This window comes from Geotrypetes seraphini, chromosome 11 (assembly GCF_902459505.1).
Source record: "Geotrypetes seraphini chromosome 11, aGeoSer1.1, whole genome shotgun sequence".
NCBI lineage: Eukaryota > Metazoa > Chordata > Amphibia > Gymnophiona > Dermophiidae > Geotrypetes > Geotrypetes seraphini.
The window spans coordinates 25256971-25274121 of NC_047094.1; the positions used below are offsets into that span (position 1 = coordinate 25256971).

The following is a 17151-nucleotide window of genomic DNA, read 5'->3' on the forward strand; positions in this document are numbered from 1 at the left end:
GTTCTGAGAATTCCTTTCCTTAAATATGAGGGGAGAGCATGAGGTCGTCATGCCTTCATCATTTCTTGTAGCACTTTGAACACACTAGACTACTGTCATCTGACAATCATTTAACGGGACACTAACATGCAGTATTCTTCAACAGAAAGAATAGCGAGTTTAAAAGTTATACAGGCAAAAGGAAATTGCATTTGTGCAACAGCTCTGTATATTATAGTCTGTTCTATAAACTCTTTTTGAATGTTGTGAAATAATACTACACCAAAAATGAAGGGACTATAATTAACCACAGAGATGAGTTCACGCTGTCAAGTTTATTTACCATTTTGACTTCGGCTTGCCTTTTATTCTTAGGATACTTCTCCAAGATTGAAGATAAATCCAGTTCGATGTCTGTTCCCAAAATGGAGCCAGTCCCAATGATATTTCCTACCAGGAATAGGAGAAAAGGCAAACGTTAAGGGGTAGGTGTAGATATGGCTCTAGAAAAAGGAGGGCGGATTGAGACATCCGGGTTTTACTTCCATTACTTTCAATAGAAGTAAAGCCCAGATGTCTCTATCTGTCCTCTTTACTTCCATTGCTTTCAGTAGAAGTAAAACCGGGATGTCTCAATACATCCTCCTTTTTCTGGAGCCATATGGTAACCCTAGTGTAGAATAAAAGTTCTAGTGCTGAGCCTGAAAGAAGAAGGTTGGAGGCAGGTGAGGGAAGAAGTTTGGGGCTTGGAGATGGATCTGATGCTGGGACTGGGAGGAGGGGGCTAAGCGCTGATGGAGAGACTGGGGGTGAGCAGTGGGAGAAAGCAGGTGAGAAGGGGATCAAGGTGCATGGAGGGAAGGAGAAGAGAGTGGAGTGAACTAGAGAAAAGGGGTCAGAATGTAAGAAAAGAGGGATCTAATCTAATCTTCATTTTATATACCGAATCTACTCCCTAAGGAGCTCGACTTGGTTTACAGTTCGTTAAAAAATGAAACATAATTTTACTTGGAACACAATTGAAGCTTTGCTGGACACACTGTAAGGGTTTCCGGTTTCTCTGCCTGGCTGGCTCATAGAATGGTGAGCGAAAGTTCTGGGGGGGGTTGACCGGGGGATGGGAGGGGGGGATGAATGAATGAATGGGGGGAGGGGGTTGAAGGAATGAATGGGGGGACGGGGGGGTTCTTGGGGTGAAAATTGTAAGGAAAATGTGCATTTTTGCATATTGAGCAATCTTAGTAGTTGATGTCTAACCTACTGATGAACCGGATGGTTGCTGTATGTTCTATGTTGTACTTTTTGGAAAATCTTTCTAATAAAAATTTAAATATTAAAAAAAAAAAAAAATGAAACATAAGTAAAAGCTGTGGGATAAAAACAGAAATTGGTTAGATTAGATGGATGGAAAAAGTTAGAAAAAAGTATGTTGAATTGCTGAAAATTACTATACGACAGCTAAAATCAAATTAACTATTGTGAAAACAACCAGGATTTCACAATAGGGATGGAAGTGATAAGAAGGAATTAGAATATAAACAGAGGTGGTAAAAAAGGAAGAAGAGTGGAAAAAGGAAGATGAAGAGTGGAAAAAGGAAGATGAAGAGTGGAAAAAGGGAGATGAGGAGGGGATGGCTGGGGGAGAGTGAGGGTGAGAAAGGGGAAAGCATGAAAGATCTGGAGGGGGTGGAAAAAGCTTGAGAGGCACTGGAAACAAACAGATGAAAGGGAGAGATCTGAGAAAGGAATGAGAAAACTGGGTAGCAGGTAAGAGAAAGAAAAAAAAGAGTCTGGATGCCAGGAGGAATTGAATAACCAGTAACAAGCTTGGACTGGGGAAGAGCGAAAGTAGAAGAGGGAACCCAGTGGGAACGAGAAACAGAGAATGAGTGGTAAAATCTAGCTGCTGAGTGGTGATGCACAGAAGAGAGATACAGAGAAAAATGATTAAAGGGAAAGATCAATGCTAGAGACAGATGTAGAGAGGACAGGAAGACAGGAGAAGAATCAAGAAATAAAAATGAGACCCTGGAAGACAACACAAGAAAAGCTGAAAGAAGAATCTGATACCATATAGATTAGTAAAATACACTGCCCAGATAACAAAAGTGCAATACATTTTTATTTTCAATTAAATAACTGGAACATAACATCTTCAATTGAGCAACCCTGATAGCCTAATATTTTATACACTCCAAATGGGAAATACCTTTTTGTTTCTGCAGACTAGAGAATGGCACGGGGACAAATTCGCGGCAGTTTGGGTAGAAGAGTGATGGCATCGCGGTAGGGGAGATGAGGCATCTGTCCTGCCGCGATGGTTAGGTTGCCGGGCCGCTGAACTGATGGCGCCTGCGGCCATCAGCTCAGCGGCCCCTTTTTCGGCACTTAGACCTGGTTTTCTTTCGTCTAAGTCAAACAGGTCTAAGTGCCGACTAAACTGTTTTGGTTATAGGTGTTGTACGCCTAGGTGTAGGTCGGCCCACCTCCCGCCCACTGCCCGCCCTTTCCCCTCCTCTAAACACACCTCTTTTCTCTCTGTGCGTCTAGAGGCAGGGGAAAGGCCTACGTTGGTTTTAGATACGTCTAAAAACCAGCTTTGGTTATGGGTACTTGGACGATCAGGCTTTTTGATCGTCCAAGTAGCCACTTAGGACACTTTTTAGATGTTTGTTTTTTTTAATTATTACCCCCTTATGATTTTAAAGGGTTTGAGGCTTATGCAGATGAGGACAGAGCTTGTAGGAATGGGGCAGGGATAGGAAAATAACTCGTGGGGATGGAATAGGAAAATGAGTTCCTGTGGGGACGGGGAAAAATTTGTCCCTGTGTCATTCTCTAATTCAGACTTCTTGGAATTCTTGTTTCTTGCTTATTCTCTGTTTGGGGTTCTTTCTGTATTCTGCAGAAGTAGTAGAAATGAGGTATTCCGCTAGTGTATAGTTTTTGTGTAGGGATCTGTTGCCAGATACTGTTTTAAACATAAAGAGAAGAGGTCTAGAAAAAAAAATCCAAAAATGTTTCTTCTCCCCTAAGAAGACCTAGCACTTGGAAAAATTCTTAATTATTCCACAAGGGGGCATGGCTGCTTTAATTTAACAGAGAAATTCCATGAGATGTTCAGAGAATGACACAGGGACAAATCTGTCTCCGTTCCTGCAGGATCTCCACATTCCCATCTCCACGAGTTCTGACCCTTTCCTATTCCTGCAAGCTCTGCCTTAACTGCACAAGCCTCAAACACTTGTGCAGATGAGGACAGAACTTGCACGAATGGGGCAGGGACAGAGCTCATAGGGACAGGACGGGAATAGAAAGATCCTGTGGGGACAGGGAAAATTTGTCCCTGTGTTATTCTCACTATATTAAATGATAGTGAAATACAATAGGAATGGCAAAGGCAGTTTGGAAAGGAGAAACAATGTCCCTCCTGTACTTACTACTGCATATTAGAAAAACAGGAGAGAATAGTGTTCCCACCACTAAGGGAGAATTTCCTTTTAGTCCAAGTCATTTGATTTTTTTTTTTTAATCATTTAAAATTACTTACGAATTCCACAAGGACTTTGGGTAGGAAGGTCAGTGGGTTTCGGAGAACTCGTTAGACCCAATTTAACATCAGGAAATGCTGCTATATAATCATTTACAAACTGCCCCTCAAATGTATGTCCATTCTTGAAGGTCACCTTCCCCTGAAGATAAACAAACATATTTAAATATTTGGGATTGGACTTTAAGGAAAGGGAAAGGGGATGGGATTTGATATATTAGCTTTCTGTGATTAAATTAAAGCAGTTTAGACTTAAATGACTCATTTCTTTACAAATCCAAGCACAAGACGAGTTACTGTTCAGATATAGTAGCTATTTCCCTTCCTAAGACAGCATGAAGCAATGAAGGAGGGCCTGACTTACCTATGATCATAAGGAGTGTTAGTAGGGAAAGCAGGATTTCAACCTTGGTTTATCTTGTTTTCGGCCCACTGCTCTAACTAGTGCTCTAATCCTCTTATACAATTACCCCCAATTCTAAATACCTAAAAGCTGGCGCCTATCACGCTATAGAGAATTGTGCTTAGTGGCTGTGCATGGCATAACATGTAGGTGCACCCATTTACGCCACAGAAAACCAGACCTAAATACCTGCGCTTAAGCTGTGCACTGTATTCTGTAATAGCGCACTTAACTTGTAGGAATGCCCATGAGCCTCCCATGCTCCTCCCCTTTTGCGACTCACACACTAGAAGTGACAAGCACCATTTTATAGAATGAGTCCACAAAGTGATGTGCGTAACGTCTAATAAATGTTTTATGATTTAATTTTATTTATTATACCCCCCCTTCCTTAGGCAATAACAGAACGGTTTACAAAATTATAGGTTGTTGTTTTTTTTTAATTCTTTATTCATTTTTGCATATTACAAGTGTATTAGATAAAATCATACGAACTTATAAATACACACTTGATTAACTTTCATGTAACACGTTAAATACAACATTTCATTACATATTTATATTCTATAATATTTTGAATATTATGTAATACACCTTATATCTAAACAATTATTATTAAAGTATAAAACCCTCCCATCCCGTTACAGAATTCCATCCTAATACACAAAACTATTGATATATTCATATACATTATGAGATGAATAAAATAATATCCACCCACTTTCCCTCCTATCAAATATCTTACTTTGGGAAAATGTTATCATTCATTACAAAAGTCTGTTAATGGTCCCCAGATCTTCTGAAATTTACCAAAATATCCTTTCTGTGTTGCTATTGTACGTTCCATTTTATATATATGGCAAACAGAATTCCACCAAAAGTTATAATTTAATCTGTCATAATTTTTCCAAATGTATGTTATTTGTCGAATTGCTACTCCAGTCAATATAAATAAAAGTTTGTTATAATTTGCTCTCATTGCCATGCCGAATAAAATAGTATCATATGTCAAGGCTACTGGATTTTCCATCATCCTATTTATTTGAGGCCAAATTGATTTCCCAAAATAATAATATGAATGGACAATAGAATAAAAAATTATAGTTAAAATAGAAAGGAACTCCATAAAAAAATATAAGAGATAGCACAGAGTGGAAAAAGAAAATAATGTACCGTATTTTTTGCACTATAAGACGCACCTAGATTTAAAGGAGGAAAACCAAGAAAAAAAACATTCTGAACCAAATTGTGTACTAATATATTTAATAAAATATACCAGGCTCTGCACTCAGCCTCCGTCACTCCCTGCCACACTCCTTGCCAGGCTCTGCACCCTGTCCTCCCCTCCCTGCCAGACTCTGCACCCTGTCCCCTTACCTCCCTGCCCTACCAGGCTATTCAGCCAGCCCCTCTCTCTGCCAGGCTCTGTACCCTGTCCCCCTCCTTGCCAGGCTCTGTACCCTGTCCCACCGCCATGCCCTGTCCCCCTCTGGTGGTCTAGTGGTAGGCTGGGACAGGAGGGATCTGTCCCAGCTGGGATCTGTCCCAGCCAACTAACAATTTTTTACCCCTCCCCCCCCGCCTTTTTAAAATATGGTGGTCCAGAGGTGTATCGGCAGGAGCAAGCTTTCCGTGCTCCTGCCCCTCCCTTGCTGGACAGCTGCCTCATTATATCTTGTGGCCAGCGGCACACAAGGCAGAAGAAAGCTTTACGCACTCCAGCCTGGCCCCGCGTCACTCCCTGAATGGCTGCTGTCAGTTCTTGCGAGTCCCGCAAATAATAAATAAACACAATACAATACAATGTACATTTCAGATTTTTTCTGTATCTGAATACTAACCATGCCATGCTTTTTATTGTTATTCCATTCTCCTTCATACATTGCTCCACTTGAATACACAAACTTTCCATTACCATGGCGAGCACCATTGACAAAATACCCTGTGTATTCATTTCGCAAAGGATACTGAGACCCCAATATTCTCTTAAGAAACCAAGTATGGGTTCCATAACCATTCTAAGAGATAAAAAAAAAAGAAGCATCCAAGAACAGCCAAAACTTTAGGAGCAATAGAATAAAACATTATTGAACAATGCAATTGAATAGATTGGCATAGTTTCTTTAATATAACGCATAAAAGTAACTACTTTTTTTGGCTCATGCAAGTGATATAAGGGATATAGGATCAAACACTTAAATTTAACCAGATCTGTATATAGGTCACATTTTCTCCTATTCATTTTTAGACCTAGTTTTATTTAAAATATTTTTTAATTACCCTCCTGATGTTATTTCTCCTTAAATGTTTTTCTATTTTCTTAAACAATTGTAATTCACCCCCTCTTTCCTTATGTATCACTATTTAATTATGTATATCGACTGTATGTTTATTGGTATAAATTGTTTTATTTTGTCCCCCAAAATTATTATTGTTATATGCATTGAAAATATTTGATATTGCTTCTACATCAAAATTTTAATAAACTTGAAACTTGATATCCATGCTGACACTGCACTCTTACAATGTCATCACTCGAGTCTGCATTTAGGGCTAAATCCCGTACAGTATATGGTGCCAAAAAAGAATAAGCATTATGCGCTATCATACAAATAGTTCTCCAAATCGGGCGCCATTTAGAGAATAGCGCATAGCCAGTGGCGTGCGGTGAGGGTTTTCATTAGATTCAGTAAATCCCCAGCTCTACAGCCCTGCTTTTTATTTTTTTTATTTTTGCTTGATGCAGTTTGATTTGTTAAGTAGGCAGCCTGCTCAACCAAACTGTATCAAACAAAAAGTAATCCCCCCCCCACCAAAAAAAAAGCGTGCTCTTATGCTGGGTATTCTCCAAACCTCCTAAAGGACCTGACAGTACTGAACTGAACTTGATTGGCTGAGCAGCAGCTGCCTGTTGCCTGCTCATCCAATAAAATTCAGAGCAGTGCCCTCATGGCCTGTAGGGGGTGGAGCAAATCCCCTGAAGGCCCTGACCACACGCCACTGTGCTATACCAATTTTTAGGTGTGAGGAAACCTGATGTAAATCAACACATCTAAATTAAGCGCAAATCTGTTGTATTCTGTAACACTGCACACAAATTCATGGCATGCTCATGCCCATGCCCCTCTCATGGCCATACCCCCTTTTCAGATCCATACTTAAAAATTTACTTGCACATCTTGATAGAATACGGACTACAAAGATATATGCGTAAATTCTAGTTATTGCCAATTGGGATCAATAATTGATTGTTCGTGCCTAATTATCTATGTTAGTTGGCTCATTATTCAATTAAATGGCATGAGCAAATTGGGCACATGCCTAAATTTGCATGTGCAATTTTTAGCTGAACTAAGGGAATGTCAATTTTGGGTTCTGCATCAGGCCTACTTCATGCAAGTTCAGTTATATAAATTGGGACTGACGGAGTCTTTACAATGTGAAAAGTGCCAACGTGCTCCTAAATCCTTTTTTCATGCTTTTTGGAGTTGGAGTGGGGATGATTTGATATTTCTATTGCAAACGCAAGCAGCGTCTCACTTCTGGTTCACCACACAATTGTTTCCCACGTATTCACCTTTATAGGACCCCCAGGGACCCCTGAAGAAGACTGTCGAAACGCGGACTGTGTTGGGTTCTGTATCCCTAGCGGACTAGGTTCTTTAAGGCTTTTTTTATGTGGATGATTTTGGTGTACCTTTGGAACTTTGACTCTTTCAAATAAAGTCCATTTAGGAACATTGTCACTCCAGAGAGTTTTTTGGGGGGTTTCTGTTGATTTGATATTTGGAACATCTGGTGGGATACTTTATTCCCTTTACTCCAGTAGGTTTATTTTTAAATAAATATGAGGCCTTCCGATTGCCAGCAAAATTTGGGAGGCTTTTCATTAGGAAGGCTGGTTTACTGGCCAAAAATTCTGGAAGACTGGACTTCCATATCCCTTCTTATTGGGCGTGACGGAATCACTTACATGCTCTTATGCTCCTCGAGAGGGGTCAGGTGTGAGGTTCCTTTCGACATACACAATTTTTCCTTAGCATATGGGAACCTTATGTATACTTTCTACCTCCTAGAGCTCGTAACCAGATTATTAATACCTTGAAAATTTGAGATTTAAAGGGTGTGTTACCCGTGGGATCCCTGGGATGGGAAAGTAGCTTTTGATGGTCATCTGGTCATTCCCTCCCCATCCCTTTTTTTATGTGTGTGTGTGTTATTGGTTTACATTGTTTGGGACGATGTATTTCTGCTTGTTCTGTTAGTTCTACATTTGGGGTATTCAGCGGGTAGAGGAGAAGATACTGGGGGTTTGAGATACTGACCTCCGGGGCCCTGGTATAGCTGTGACCGCAAACTTATCCTGTAGTTGGGATTGGGGATGGCTGAGACCTAATAGTCATGTTTTTTGAAGAACTGATAATGATCGTATGTCACCTGGTCTGTTCATAATCTGCTTCCTATCTGATTATACATTGTACGGTTGACCAAATTCTATCTTGTATGCTTTCAACTATCATCAATAAAATAGTTTAAACATAAAGCATTATCAGTTGAAATCTCTTGGGGCTGATGACATCTTTGCCTCATGACTTTTGTGTGTGGCTTTTTGGATGCGGCCATTAAAATAATTAGCTCGTGAGCCTTTACTGTCATCCATTTTGAAGACAGAAAGGCCTGGATTCTCTAAATGGCGCTGGTATTTTAGGCGCTGATGGGCGCCCAAGCTCAGTGAAACATGCCATTTAAACAATGTTTTAAGCTGATTTTCAAGACGCCTACCGGCACCTAAAATATCTGTGCCAGAATTTAACCTCCATAGATGCTTTATGTTACCTAACACCACTATAGGTGTGGCTAATTCCGGAAGTGGCTTTAGGCGCCATAAAACACCTGCAGAGGTGTGATTCATGTCAAAGACAAGCGCTGGAAATGTAGGCAAGGAAAACCCTGGTCTACAATTCTGGCGCCTACTTTTGCCAGAGGCTTGATTCTCTAACCAGCATCGTCACATGATCGGCGGCTGCTTTTAAGTTGGCTTCCGACAATGGCGCCGGTTAAAGAACCTGGGCCTAAGGCCCTGATTCTATAGGCACCTAGATGGGCGGTGCCTAGTCAAATTCCACACAGAATTTAATCTTTTTAAAAATTTAATTGGCATGATAACTGAAAATGCCGTTAAAAGCTAATTAAAAATTTTTTTAATGATTTAAGTTACGAATGGTGACTAAAGTAGGCATGGTTAGGGGCAGAGTATAGGCATGGTATGAGTTAGGCGCCAGTAAATTAGGTCAGGAAAACCCACTTTCTGCCCTCCGACATAATCCCTCCAAGAAAAATAACAAATGTTTTTTAGCGTCCAGATTTGCTGTGCACCTTCCATGGTATGCCATTTTCAGTTGCATTAAACATGAAGCACTACTTTATATAGTTTAGTAAAAAGGATCCTTAGTAGCAGTCATACAAAAATCTGATATTTCAATGAAATGGCATCTTACCTGCACTCCATTTACCCACTGCCCAGTATATTCCTCATTAGTTGTCAGCCATCTCATTCTTCCTTCACCATGACGGACATTATTCTCCCACTGGCCCTCATAGATATTGCCAGATGCATAGCTTTGAAAATTAAATAAATGATAAGTAGAAACTTCAGTAACCAATCTGTCTTGCATTTTCTTTGGCCTAGCAGCTGTCTTCTAATCCTTGGGCTTCTAGGTCAGTCAAAGGTTGTTCTTACTACATCTATAGTCCCATAAGCCTTCATTCACATTTGGCCAGAGGTTTATCCTGTTTTTATTCCTTTATCCACTTTCTTCTATAACTCTGTTATCACTGATGTGGGCAAAATACTGTTTTCATGTTGTAACCAAGACAACTGAGCTGTCTTGGGGATGTTTGGTCCTGCTCTTGCCTGCTTTTTTGAGTTTTAAAGAATGAGGATATTCAATTATCTGTTTAATGTTACAGGAAAAAGGTGTGTTTTATTTAAGTTTTTTTTTTTCAAGTTTCAAGTTTTATTAAAATTTTTGATGTATCGCAATATCATAAATTCAAAGCAATTTACAATTTAATGCTACACAAAATCCAAGCAAAGGCATTTTTGATGGCTTAATACCGTATTTTCACGCATATAACGTATGTGTTATACACGATTTTACAAACTGTGCATAACCTTGCGCGTTATACGCGTGAGAGCGCTATATAAAATTTTTTTTACATAGTTCCCACCCCGCCCGACGCCCGATTCATCATCCGGAAGGACCGCTCGCACCCCCACCGCTCGCACTCCCACCCCGATGGACCTCTTGCACTCCCACCCGAAGAACCGCTCGCATCCCCCACAGCCTCCCCCCCCCTCCCCCATGGAGAAGCTGTCTACCTTGTTTCCGGATGCCAGTGAGCCCAGCTGCTTCCTCTGCCGGCGGTCCTGCCCCTTCTCTGAGCCCTGCTGCGCTGCTTCCTCTTCCGGCAGTCCCGCCCTTTCTCTGACATCAGAGAAAGGGCGGGACCTCCGGAAGAGGAAGCAGCTGGGCTCACTGGCATCCGGAAACAAGCTAGACAGCTTCTCCATGGGGGAGGGGGGGAGGCTGTGGGGGTGTGAACGGTCCGTCAGGGTGGGAGTGCGAGCGGTGGGGGTGCGAGCGGTCCTTCCGGATGATGAATCGGGCGTCGGGGGGGGGGGGCATCAGGCTTTCAGGATGGGGACAGGACTTCAAGGGGGGACAGGACTTCAAGGGGGGACAGGCAGAGGAGAGTCGGGGCAGCCAGAGGAGAGTCAGGGCGGCATGCACGGAATACCCGTGAGCGCGGTATATAAAAATTTCTTTACATAAATTTGTGTTTCCCGCGCGCTATACCCGTGTGCGTGTTTTACACGGGTGTGCGTTATCTATGTGAAAATACGGTAATCAAAGACTACTGGGGGTCACTTTAGAAACCTTGCTTAGCATTTACACATGTAGAGGACCACTATAGGTAAGTAGGAGACATATATGGCAATTATATACCAAAGCACACAAATTTAGGCACTGGGAGGGCACCTGGCAGGAGCAGGAAGGAACAGGGACACCTCCTTTCCTTTACAGAGTACTAACCTAATCGGGTACATACAAGCTAAATGTTAGGTCTGATCATTTACACCAGACCTAAATCTGGTGTAAGAGTTCATGCATTACTTTCAATATTCTGTTTGTAAGAGTGTAAGTGGAGTTCTGGCTTTATACATGTATATTTGGGCCCATATATGCCAAGTGCCAATATTCTAAACACATTTATTTAATAAACATATATGAATGTTAAATATCTAAATCTCTTCGGGGGTCTCAGCAGTGCCACCCATTACGATTCAAATTGTCATAATCAGTAGGGTTTTATGCACCAAATCGTCATTAATCCCAGCAACTCTTATATTTGTAAATTTCATAAATATTCTTTCATAGATTACTCTTCCAGGCACTTATCACTTAAAGAGCGCATCAAGCTAATTTGTGCCCGGATTTCTGTTGCCTTAAATGCCACCGGATGTATACAACGTTGGGTCACCTGTTTTATTCCTGTGCCAAGATATTGCACACTTTTGGAAGCTTCTACATGCTCATATTTCTGCCTTATGGAAGACTCCACATTGACACAGGTTTGAGGAGGTTTTTGCACTGTGCCCTTTTGTTTGCCAAGAAACTGATCCCGAATGGCGCATGCAGATGCTTCACCAACTGAAAAAGGAACGCATGGAAGTCATCGATATGGATTCTGTCAAGGTCCTCCAGATTCAAACTGTCTTGGAATCCTATTAGTCTTCCTTAACTATATATGCTCGTAGCAATGTCCTGAATCTCTAATTGAGTGTTTCTATCTGCTCTTAGCCTGGTTGCCCCTCTCTCTCGCCTCCTTTCTCACGTTTTGTTTTGGGGTTTTATTTCTCTTTTTGGGTGGGTGGCTGGCTGTGGGGTGGTTTTGGGTTTCATAGATACTGTGTTCAAAAAAATGACCTTATTGTTCTGCTTGTACTGTTTGATCAATAAAAGATATTTGAAATAAAGAATTTTCAAACCTTGCTATGGTTCTCTGAATAAATAAAAAAAAAAAGAAATAGCCTGGAGCTGAAGACGGTGAAAACAAGGGGGGAAGCAGATCTATATACAACAGAGCAGAAATGAGGTAAATCTCTATTTCAATTACACTGTGACAACAGTCCGCATGTATGAAACCTCATTAGTTGGAGAAAGGGCAAAAAATGACCTTCACTGCTTACCTTTATTGAAATATTTTATTCAGAACTTTTTAGAAATTAATATTGGTTGGTAACTAAAACTAGCAGCTGCCAAGCACCTAGAAAAATCATGCATATTTAATTAGTTAATTTGCATTTTATAACATGCAAATAAACTATGCAGCTTAATGCTATGATGCTTGCTTGCTTCTAAGTCTTCAAGTATTAATGTTCTTAATGGAAAATGCGATAACGTGGAATTTTTTTTTTTACAAGAATGCTATTTATATTACTGATTTGCATGGTGTTAATGGTACACATACTATGAAAATCTTCCACAAAAGAGATAAATGTACAAACATAATGGTTCTTTACACTGTCTTTGTAATTGATCTCTAAAAAAATGCAATAAAAAGAAAATGCAACAAAAAAAAAAAAGAAGAATTTTTAATCCTTAACTCAAAAAACTTCAAAATTTACTTAGCTTATTATATCTGACCGGGGGCTCTGTATTCCCGACAAGAATCATGTTTCGCTTAACAGCTTTTTCAAGGTTTGTCCCCTTTAAAGTTCCACTTTGCCAGCTTAGCGCTTGCTTCAATAGCAGCTATAAAAGCAATGGAAGTAAGGATGACAAATTGAGACATCCAGGGTTTACTTCAATTGAAAGCAATAGAAGTAACATAGTAACATAGTAGATGACAGCAGATAAAGACCCGAATGGTCCATCCAGTCTGCCCAACCTGATTCAATTTAAATTTTTTATTTTATTTTTTTTGAATCAGGTTGGGCAGACTGGATGGACCATTCGGGTCTTTATCTGCCATCATCTACTATGTTACTATGTTACTTCTATTGCTTTCAATGGAAGTAAACCCTGGATGTCTCAATTTGTCATCCTTACTTCCATTGCTTTTATAGCTGCTATTGAACAAGCGCTAAGCTGGCAAAGTGGACGTCTCAATCCGTCCTTTTTCTGGAGCCATAGGGTAACCCTAACTGGGGCAGATATAAGTGATTGAGCGGATATATGTGAATGAGGGGAGATATGATTGAAGTCTTCAAAATCCTGAGTGGAGTAGAACGGGTAAAAGTGGATCAATTTATCACTCCGTCAAATATTACAAAGACTAGGGGACACTCGATGAAGTTACATGGAAATACTCTTAAAACCAATTGGAGGAAAATTTTTTCACTCAGAGAATAGTTAAGCTCTGGAACGCATTGCCAGAGGTTGTGGTAAGAGCGGATAGCATAGCTAGTTTTAAGAAAGGTTTGGACAAGTTCCTGGAGGAAAAGTCCATAATCTGTTATCGAGAAAGACATGGGGGAAGCCACTGCTTGCCCTGGATTGGTAGCATAGAATATGCTACACCTTGGGTTTTGGCCAGGTATTAGTGACCTGGATTAGCCACCATGAGAACGGGCTACTGGGCTTGATGGACCATTGGTCTGGCCCAGTAAGGCTATTCTTATGTTCTTACACTTGGGGTTTACAACTTTTATTGAGGAGTCAATTGTGCTTACCTCTCTGGTGTGTAAACCATTCCCAAATATCTACAAGAGAAAGGTTTTTTTGCATTTTTTAATGTTTTTGCATGTTTAATGTTTATACTCTTTTGTAAACTGCGTAGAACTTTTTGGTAACATGGTCTATAAGTATAATGTTATGTTATGCTATTGGCTACACACAGATGTGTAGCTGTGTAAAACAGGGAACTTCTTTCTCATGCAGGCCTCTAACTAAAATGGCTATTGCCACTGGGTGAGCAGGGATTCCCACGTGTCCTCCTGAGAACCCTTATATGTATTTTACAAAAGGTTCCACATTCAATAAGCCTTTTGTAAAATGTCCAGAAATAATAATTGTCCCAACTTGGATGGCTCATTTCCCACATTCAGAACCCATGAAAAATTAGCTTTATACCTACCATCTTACACCCCAGCCGCTTCTGATGTTATTCACCCAGTCACCCTCATACCAAGATGTCCCTTCTTCATTAAAATAAATGGTCCCCTAAAATAATAGAAAAAATCAGATTTACCCAGATTTTAATAGGTAGGGTACATTTCCTTAATTTAAGTAAATACTGATTTTTTTTTTTTGGTAACATATATTTGTCATTATATTTTGAATAGGTAACCACTTGGATATAAAATAGTTTTCTGGCAGAAAGCAAAAAAAAAAAAGTGAAGATTCAATCATTATTCTTCTGCTAGGATTTCTCCAAAACACTTACAAACAATGAACAAATAAATACTGCTTCTGTTTAAAATAATTTAATAGAAATACTTGGCAATAGCATTTCCCAAAATACGAGTGTTGTAAAAATGTAAAAAAAGGATTTGCCAAGATGGCTTTTTGAGGAGCAGATGTGAGCCAAGGCGAGTCCTGCCCCATTTCTTAATTGCCCCAGTTTGGGAGATGGGATAGTTGTTTGTTTGGTTTGGGTTTGGGGCTTAGTGTTGAGCAAAGTTTACTGATGCACCTTCTTGTCCAGTTTATGCGTCTTGACTAGATAGTAAGCGCTTTTGAGCAGGGACTGTGTCTTCTATGTTTTGATGTGTGGGGCAGTGTTATAGTTATAACCTCAGCACCCTGAGGTTGGGGGTTCAAATCCCACACTGCTCCTTGTGACCCTGGGCAAATCACTTAGGCCCAAATTCTGTAACCGGCGCCAAGATAGGCACCTATCTAAATTGAATAACAAGCTCAATTAAGCTTTTTAATCAGCACTAATTGAAACATAGGCGCCTATCAAGGAAGCGCGATTCTGTAATAAGGCGCCTCTAAAAAGTTAGGCGGCCTTCAAAAAAAATAGGGGCTTTGCATGTTAGGCGTGGGCGTGGCTACATTTTAGGCGCCTTCTTACAGAATCAATGCTCTTAAGCATGCTTAAGAGCTCACATGGGCGCTTAACTTTTAGTTGTGCTTAGAGCTGGCCTATTTATTGGGCGCCTCCAAAATAGGTGCCGCTCAGCGCGATTCACTAAACAGCACCCAATTGTGCTTGAATCGTGCTGAACAGTGCCTATATCGGCACGCTTCTTATAGAATTTGCCCTTTAATCCCCCATTGCCTCAGGTACATTAGGTAGAATGTGAGCCTACCAGAACGCTTGAGTACCTCAATGTAAACTACAGTGGATCCTTGATTTACGAGCATAATTCATTCCAGAGGCATGCTCGTAAACCAATTTACTCGTGTATCAAAGCAAGTTTCCCCGTAGGAAGAAAGGGAAACTCGCTTGATTCGTTCCCCCCCCCCCCCCCCACCCCGAGGCCACCGGCGCTGCTCAAGGCCTTCTAGTTTTCGTTCTCTCCGGGTGGGGAACATTAAAATGGAGACAGGAATGCACTAAAGATATTCATCTAGTCAATACTATTGACATAAGCACATAAACATTGCCTCTGCCGAGTCAGACCATAGTCCATCATGCCCAGCAGTCCGCTCCCCGCGGCGGCTCCCAGGTCAATGACCTGTAGTGATCTATTACTCTAAAGCATTTTGTACTGTATAGCAACCCTCTAATTGTACCCCTGGATCCCATTTTCCTTTAGGAACTTGTCCAGTCCCTTTTTGAAACCCAAAGTCGTACTCTGCTCTACCACCCTCCTCTGGAAGCGCATTCCAGGTGTCCACCACCCTCTGAGTGAAGATGAACTTCCTAGCATTTGTTCTGAACCTATCTCCCTTCATTTTTTAGAGTGCCCTCTAGTTTTTGTTGCCCCCGCCAGTCTGAAGAATCTGTCCCTCTCTACCTTCGCTATACTCTTCATGATCTTATAAGTTTCTATCATATCCCCTCTAAGTCTCTGCTTTTCCAGGGAAAAGAGCCCCAGCCCCAGGGCAGCTGGTATAGGATGTGCTTTGATAAAATTAGTGGAGGGCAGCTTGTAGGCAGTTTCCTTTTCGTGTTCAATGAGGAATGAGTTCTTAAATGAATATTGTTACCCTTAACATCCGAGGCGTTGCCACTTTGGTGAAGAGGACACCCTTATTGCAGTACTCGCAAAATCAAAATGTGCATATCATCCTCCTATAGGAGATGCATCTAATGAGAATAGAGCATGCCAAGCTAGAAGGGGTAGGTTGGGTCAGGTGTTCTCTACTTTTACCATAGGGGGAGGGGTCCGCATTCTAATTCATAAGTCAGTCCTTATTACAGTTTTTCTGTCTGAAACAGACAGAGAAGGGTGCTATATAGAAACATGATAGAAGATAAAAGCCAAATGGCCCATCCAGTCTGCCCATCTGCAGCATGCACTATCTCCTCCTCGCCCTAAGAGATCCCACATGCCTGTCCCACACTTTCTTGAATTCAGACAGTCTTTGTCTCCACCATCTCTACTAGGAGACTATTCCATGCATCTACCATCCTTTTTGTAAAAGTATTTCCTTAGATTAATCCTGAGCCTATCACCTCTTAACTTCATCCTATGCCCTCTCATTCCAGAGCTTCCTTTCAAATTAAAGAGACTCGGCTCGTGTGCATTTACGCCATGTAGGTATTTAAACGTCTCTATCATTTTCTCTCCTCTCATGTTTTTCTTCCAAAGAATACATATTGAGATCTTTAAGTCTGTCCCCATATACCTTATGGTGAGGACCACCGACAATTTTAGTGGCCTTCCTCTGGACCGACTCCATCCTTTTTATATCTTTTCGAAAATGCGGTCTCCAGAATTGTACACAATATTCTAACTGAGGCCTCACCAGAGTCTTATTACAGGGGCATCAATACCTCCTTTTTCCTACTTGCATACCTCTCCCTATGCACTCTAGCTTTTATCATCACCTTTTCAACCTGTTTGGCCACCTTAAGATCATCACATACAATCACACCCAAGTTCTGCTCCACTTTGCACACAAAAGTTCTTCACCATCTAGACTATACCACTCCCTCGGTTTTTTTGTAGTCCAAATTTCTTAGCATTAAGTCTTAGCTGCCAGATTTCAGACCATTCTTCAAGCTTTGTTAGGTCTTTCTTCATGTTATTCACACC

At 40.9% G+C, this 17151-nt stretch overlaps 1 protein-coding gene across 6 annotated transcripts in view; it reads right to left on the reverse strand.

Annotated features, from left to right (window-relative positions):
- Positions 1-17151, reverse strand: part of LOC117345692 (radial spoke head 10 homolog B-like) — a 106722-nt gene that overhangs the window by 53858 nt on the left and 35713 nt on the right. For all 6 annotated transcript variants that reach the window (XR_004536486.1, XR_004536487.1, XM_033914716.1 and 3 more), the window contains exons 6-10: positions 14076-14161; positions 9431-9551; positions 5774-5950; positions 3530-3671; positions 323-429 (exon numbers count right to left, since the gene is read on the reverse strand). Coding sequence is in view for 4 of the 6 variants with exons in the window: in XM_033914716.1 (XP_033770607.1) it covers positions 323-429; positions 3530-3671; positions 5774-5950; positions 9431-9551; positions 14076-14161 (633 nt within the window). In the remaining 2 variants the exon portion in view is untranslated. The remainder of the gene's footprint in view (positions 1-322; positions 430-3529; positions 3672-5773; positions 5951-9430; positions 9552-14075; positions 14162-17151) is intronic.